The sequence below is a fragment of the Perissodus microlepis genome, chromosome 18 (assembly GCF_051167445.1).
Source record: "Perissodus microlepis isolate ML-2025 ecotype Zambia chromosome 18, ASM5116744v1, whole genome shotgun sequence".
NCBI lineage: Eukaryota > Metazoa > Chordata > Actinopteri > Cichliformes > Cichlidae > Perissodus > Perissodus microlepis.
The window spans coordinates 30,033,467-30,040,882 of NC_140478.1; the positions used below are offsets into that span (position 1 = coordinate 30,033,467).

A 7,416-nucleotide genomic window follows, 5' to 3' on the forward strand; every position below is an offset into this window, starting at 1 on the left:
CTTTAACAATATATTAAATTTTAATTTCGGTCTAGCTGACATTAGGTTATGTACGCAGCACGCAATTGAACCACATATTTTAGAAGCCAAAGGTTCAAATTAGCTGGGAGCACCTTCACTTAATTATAACAGTGGTTTTGTTAGGAAAACAGTTGGATACTAAATTGCGCTGACGTCAACGGCTAACGTATCTAGCTAATCGCTACTGTTAGCACAACATTAACAGCAAGCTACAATGACGAGTAACAAAAACAAAACAGTAATAAGGTTTTAATGAAAATGTTTTACCTTTTCCAACAGTCCCAGAATCCAGAGCTTCAAAGTCCAGCAGGTACTGAAGACTGTTATCCGTTTCACTGTCACCGGCCGTGAGAAAGAGTTTTTTTTCCGAAAGGTCAAGGCCCGCCGCTCGCGCACTCTGTCTGCGCATGCGCATCCCAACGACTGACCCCCTCCGTCCGCTCCCGGGAGGTTATAGTATGACGTGTTCTGACGTCACTCTCTCGCTCCCTGTCATTTATTTGGCTCGAAACACATATTAACAAATTGCTCAGTGATGAACAACTACTCAGATCATTTACCTAAGCAGTGTGCTTTGTCAAAACGAAGTGTGTGTTCATTACACTGACATTATGTTCTGAAATTGTTATTTACTTGTATTTTATAATTTGACTTTACATACTGCTGGGTGGTTTGTAAAGTTTACAATAACTAGTATTATCATTATGCTATATTTTCAAAAATATATAATAATCTCAAAAGTAATGCCTTGGAGTAGAAAATAGTAATGCTTTATTAACATTTAAAACTAAAGTACAGTATTTGAATGTGTGTATTGTGTCTACTGTTTTTTAACTCACCATATTCATAATGGGTTTGCGGGGTTAGGGGTGTGTGTGTGTGTGTGTGTGTGTGTGTGTGTGTGTGTGGGGGGGGGGTTAGGGTCTTTAGGCTTTGGCCCCCACCCCTGCCACCAGTATATTTTTAAGCAAATATTTCTAACTTTTATTTGAATATTCAGTTTCCTACCATCTTCTCTTAAAGGGTAATTGCCAGGTAACCCGCCCTCCCCCTTCGCACACACATGCACACAAAGAAAACACACAGTATAATTCACAGCCTCGTTATAGTGAATAAATATTTATGCCATTTACACCATCAAACTTAGATTGCTAAGGATGAAGAACCTTTTGTTCTTTAAAGAACCATTTGTAATAGCTGAAGAACCATCCACAAAATAAAAAGGTTCTTTGACGTATGATGGTTCTTTAAAGAACCATGAAGACATCTGAAGAACCATTTAAGAACCATAATTTTTCTGAGTGTACAAGTGGAGATCAGAAGGGGAGGGAACAAGTGAACATGAGGACAGACAGGAGGTGCTGAGTCAGAGAGCGGGAGGGGGGGTTATGGGGCAGTGACTCATTACAGGAAGCCAAGAGTGTTTAACACTTCTGCAGCTATGGCAGACAATTAAATACTCTGATGGCAGAATTTACAGTCTGATATGCTCTGATAACTTTAATTTAGTGCTGCTGAGCTTTGTGTGTTGTAAACTATTATCTATTGTTTGTGATAGCTTGTTGTTTCTTATAACATGTATGACTGTCAAGCTGACATTAATTGTCTTTTATTGGCATATACTTTGTTGTGCAGTCAGAAACCCTGACCAGGAGTCTTCCACTGAGGTTTCCTGCTTGTCTCTAAACACTGCATCAGTGTTTATGTCCAAAACTCTCAAAATGTCAGAAAATAATTATCTAGAAAGAATTTCACCCATATCTGTAAAATTAAAACAAATAGAAATAAAATGAGCAGATTTAAAAATGAAGAGACAATCCCTTTATTGATTCATCTGGTGACACAGCTGATTAAACCTCAGTATGTTTATTTATAAAATGCTTTGTACAGACATATAATCACTAAGTACTGTAATAATAATAATAGACAAAGGGCTGTGCTCTGAACCCATTCCTACACTCTCTCTACACCCATGACAGCTTGGGGTAAAAAAGAGCTAATAACATAACTGAGAGGTTTTCAGGATTGAGTTCACTTGCTGATGAGACAGCCCTGGAAAATTATTGCCAAAACAAGCATTTATGCCTGAATATCTCAGAAAGAAAGGAGGTTATTGTGAATTACATGAACGTGGAGGAGCATTCATCTGCCAGTACTCATGAAAACTGTGGAAACAGTGGACAGCTTTAAATACCTCTGAATATATAAAGACTTTATATGGGCTACTCATTAAACTGTTGTTAAAAAGAAAACCAACACCTTGGACCTCAAATTCTCAAAGGAACTTCAACTGCAACACAAGAGTGTGCTCTATATTTTTATGTTTATATATTACAGTTAGTCCTTGAGGTTAAGTGGCTTGAATCAACCTTTGTTGTGATTTGGCACTATATAAATAAAATTGAATTGAATTTAAATTGAATTGAAAGTATTTCAGGTGTTTCGGGAGAAAAACTGAACAAAAAGTTATTTATAGTAAAAACCTTCACTTTGTTCACATGCTAAACATTAAAAACAATACATGAAGTTATCATTGATTGCAATTATCAAAGGTATAGGATTATAACATCTAAAGCAGGGAATACACTGTGTGTGTTTTTTTTCAGTCGCAGTATTCAGCTCCTGCTCAAACTGTACCACTGAATCGCAGGGGTTAGAAGTTCGTAGGTCATCGTTCTCACATTATACGCCCCGATGCGACCGGCGTGCTCACAGTGTGCGTCCAAATTTTAGCTTGGTAACATTTTGTGTTACCAAAGGTTATATTATTTAGCTAATATATGACACAAAATCTGTCTCTCGCTCTCCCTCTCTCTCCTTCGCTGACACACACACACACACACACACACACACACACACACACACACACACACACACACACACACACACACACACACACACACACACACCACCACCACCACCATCAACTTTTCTAAATTGCTAATGAAAACATAACTGAGCAGCAAAGTCCATCTAACTCTTCACGGTTGTTGTGGTCGTGATAATTTTGTGAGGCCACATTGAAAAGGCTCGGATGAACTTGCCAAAGTTCTACAAGTTAGCTTGTGTCCAGATCACACGCTGCACTGCCATGTTGCTCCGACTTTTTCGCCTCTGTGTTTGGGCACGCGCAGTGTGAGAGGTTGCATTAAATTGGCTTGTGGCACTGCTTCAACAGTGGATACCCTCACGAGGGGCGACCTGGATTTCAAAAAGGTTTGACTTTCTTGTGACCATATGATTGCTGATCGGGAACTGGTCATGAGGTGTTACTCGCTTCTCGTTACTCCATGTATACTACACGATGCATGACACATTAAGGCGAAACTCGGGCCGATCCCAAAAATTCTAGCTCAAGTGAAAAATCCACTCCAATTTAAACCCACAACAATATGAACGAGTTCAGTCTATTTCAGTTTGATGAACTCAGCAATATCTCCATAATTATTGTAAAACCAAAGTCCAGCAAAAAGCGGCTTAGTGAATGTGGTCTGAACTCTGTGGAGCACAGTCATGGTTTCAGAGACTTTATAGAAAGACAAAATACCTGCTCTGTGATCCAGGTACACTCCTACTCTGGAGGACCCATGACCTGAAACTGGAGTTTCAATGTTGTTATGCCAAAATGTGTAACTGTTTTTGGAACAGTCCAATGCCCAAGATTTGTCATTACGACCAAATCCACACACTTTTCCACACCCTGCTCTGCTAATGTTCTTGTACGCGACTGCTACATAAACTCGCCCTTTCCTCTCCACCTCCCAGTAACAACGTCCAGTCAGACGTTCTCTACCCAGGACTTGATAACAATATCTGAATCTGTTTGGATGATCAGGATAAGACTGCTGATATTTCACAAATGTAACTTTTTTGTTCCTCTCTGATAATAACAGCTGTGTGTTTGCTGTGTTTGGATCCAGTGTGATGTCACGCGAATATTTTAAGAATCCAGCTCTGGTCTTTGGCTCTGCTGGATCTGACAGTAAAACATCCACTTCAGTGACTGTCAGTGAGATGTTTGTCCATTCCTCTCTCAGAATGTCCTGTAGTTTATCTCTGACCTCTGACACAGCTGCTGTCACATCCTCAAAGTAGCTCAGAGGACGGATATTGATGCTGGATGAGTCTGTAGACTCACTGAGTGCTGACAGTGAGGGGTAGTTGTGTAGAAACTGGATGTGATCCTCTGTGTGTGAGAGCTGCTTCAGCTCAGCATCTTTCCTCTTCAGCTCAGTGATCTCCTGCTCCAGCTTCTCCTGAAGCTCTTTGACTCGACTCACTTCAGTTTCCTGCTGGGATCTGATCTGCTGCTTCACATCAGAGCTTCTTTTCTGGATGAGATGGATCAGCTCAGTGAAGATCTTCTCACTGTGCTCCACTGTTTGATCAGCAGACTGATTGATGGCCTCCACCTCCTGTTGAAGCAGCTTCACATCTTTCTCTCTGTCCTGGATTCTCTGCTGGATGTTTTGTCGACTCACCTCCAGCTCTCTCTGCCTCTCAGTCCTTTCTGCTGCAGCTGAGACTGTGTCGTGGCCTTTATGTTCATCCACAGAGCAGAGATAACAGATACTCTGCTGATCAGTACGGCAGAACATCTTCATCACTTCATCGTGACGAGAGCAGATGTTCTCCTGGAGCTTCTTGGAGGGCTCCACCAGCTTGTGTTTCTTTAATGGAGCCACATCATAATGAGGCTGAAGGTGTTTCTCACAGTAAGAAACCAAACACACTAGACATGATTTCACAGCTTTTAGCTTCATGCCAGTGCAGAAATCACAGGCCACATCTTCAGGTCCAGCATAGCAGTGATCAGCAGGAGCAGCTTGGAGTCCAGTCTTCTTCAGCTCCTCCACTAAATCTGCTAACATGGTGTTTTTCACCAGGACAGGCCTCGGTGTGAAAGTCTGTCTGCACTGAGGGCAGCTGTAGATTTTCTTCTTTTCCTCTCCATCCCAAAAGCCATTAATACACTTCATGCAGTAGCTGTGTCCACAGGGAATAGTCACCGGATCGTTCAGCAGATCCAAACAGATCGAACAAGAGAAAGTTTCTTGTGTCAGCTGAACTCCTTTCTGCGCCATTTCTCCTCTCAGTGTCAGCGACTTTGCGAGTTTCACTTCCGTATGACTGACACTAGTCTGAGCTCTGATTTACCAGTCTCACCACATGTTTGTCACATTCATCTTAAAACTGCAGATCTAAAGGAGAGGGAACACGGAAACATGTTGACAGAAAGGAAGTCTTGAGTTAGAGAGCAGGAAGAAGACGAAGCGTGTGATTCATTTCAGGAAGAGGAGAAATGCTTGTTGAACACTTCTTATAACAGAGCTTGTTTCACATTTTTTTCAAAACTTGCTTATGTCTGCTAAAATAATTTTAGCTTCTTTTCCTTCATCCCAGTGCAGACATCACTGTTTTTTCTGTCTATTCCTGCGTGTCATTTATATAAAAGGTAACTTTTGACAGAAATAGACCATGTGTCATGTGAGAATAAAAGACACATAGTTAATTAAATTATTTTAGTATCATGTCATGAACAATATTTTCTGACCAAACAGGCTCAGACACCGTTATCCACAAAGATATCAAAACTGGAGCAGTGAGATACAGACAGGTGACAAATTAAAGGAAAAAACTACTTCATGAGGTTTTTGTGTACCATGTGCCCTCAGAACAGCTTCAGTCTTTCATGGTATTGATTCTGCAAGTCTCTTAAAATCTAAAGAACAAATGAAATAAAAAAAAAATGTTTTTTTTAGAGTTTTGATGAAATTGTTAAGATCACTTTATTTTACGTCATTCAAAAGATAATGATGAAATCATGAATCATGAAAGATGTTCAGCTTGGTTGAGACTGCCTGGCTTTGATGGCCAAAGCGCATGACTCACACCATTTTCATACTCCTGAAATATTCTATGATCCTGCTGCAGTCCAGTCCCAGCAATATAGAAATGTTTCACCCTACAAAGTGACTGTGAAAGTGCTGTGGTCAGACGGTCCATTCTGAGTATTTCAGAAACTTGCTGATCTATTGGATTTTCTATCACAACCACATCTAAGATCTACAGAGAACGGTCTAAAAAAAGTCTAGCAAGCTGAAGTTTTCTGGGTGAACATTTTTTGTTGATGTCAGAGGTCAGAGGAGAATGGCCAGAGTACTTTGAGCACTTTTGAAGGCAACAATGACTCAAGTAGCCGCTTGTTACAAACTAAGGCAAGCAGAAGAGCATCTCTGAACATATAACATGTTCCTCTTTGAAGGCAATGGCCTGCAGCAGCAGAAGACAATGCTAGGTGCCATTGCCATCAGCTAAGGATGAGTTTTGTGCTGCAGCATTTGAATTATACCTCTGGTATCATCTCACTCTGATCCTTTTGTGCAATAAAAATAAAGGTTATGTCCATATCCACTCTGCAGACTGCACCATATTTTCCTAATCTGGTACACTCTGTGCAGAGTGGGTTTTTTTTTTTTCTGTTCTCAAACTGATCTTGGAGCTCAGTCTGGGGAGAGTTATTTTTTTTCTCCTTATCTTTCCTCATGTGGTGCATTTTCCATTGTTATACCTCTCTGACCTGTCTTCCCCATGTGATGTTTTTGTGTAATGTATGTATTATCGGAGGTTAATATGGCGCCGCCATTGCGTGCAATAGGTCGGCAGCCTTAACATGAAATTTCCCACTCGTGGGACTAATAAAGGTATCTTATCTTAAACTGTAGCAAGTGTGAGTGGAACTGATCAGCAGAATCAACAGGCAAGGAGATTAACAAATCCAAGGAATTTAACTGTTGGGAACCAGTTTGTGACTCCCATCCCTAATGATGACAGATTTCATTTATAGAAAGTAAAACACAAGCAAAGTGAAATCAATCAAAAAGGATGAAAAGTATAAAAAAAAATACAGATTTTTTGTTCAAAGGCCAAACTTTTTAGTGAGTCTGGATTTGTGGGGGCAGTTTTATACAACTCAGTAGCTAACTTATACTTATCAAAATCCTAAAATATTCAGAAGCTTTGTACAATTCAGATTTTAAAAGATAGCTCAGTTTAGGACAGTAGAAAACCAACATCTCATGTCTGTGGCGTTTGAAAACTAAAGTCAACTGAATGCAAATTTTGTGGGAAGATGATGATGTTTTAACGATAACAACAAACACTACTGATGTTATACATTGTGGATGTAGTGAAGAAAAAGGGCTGGCATAACTAAAGAGGATGCTAGAAACTGTGTGAGATATTGGAAGATGAGTCACTCTGGCGACCCCTAAAGGGAGCAGTTGAAAGAAAAAGAAAAAGATTTAAAATATTTTCTTTTTCTTACTATGTTGTTGTTGTAATTTTGCTCCCAAGAGCTGACATACTGGTTTAATGATGCTGAAATATCTCCTG

At 40.1% G+C, this 7,416-nt stretch overlaps 1 protein-coding gene across 1 annotated transcript; it reads right to left on the bottom strand.

Annotated features, from left to right (window-relative positions):
* Nucleotides 1-1,847: 1,847 nt before the first annotated feature.
* Nucleotides 1,848-5,236, bottom strand: LOC146368160 (tripartite motif-containing protein 16-like). Its single transcript, XM_084913676.1, has one exon. The coding sequence runs from the start codon at nt 5,103-5,105 to the stop codon at nt 3,429-3,431; it is 1,677 nt and encodes a 558-aa protein (XP_084769802.1). The 5' UTR covers nt 5,106-5,236; the 3' UTR covers nt 1,848-3,428.
* Nucleotides 5,237-7,416: the final 2,180 nt, after the last annotated feature.

Excerpts from the sequence above, each read along its gene's own strand:
- LOC146368160 (XM_084913676.1), bottom strand. The coding sequence starts at position 5,105 with ATGGCGCAGAAAGGAGTTCAGCTGACACAAGAAACTTTCTCTTGTTCG.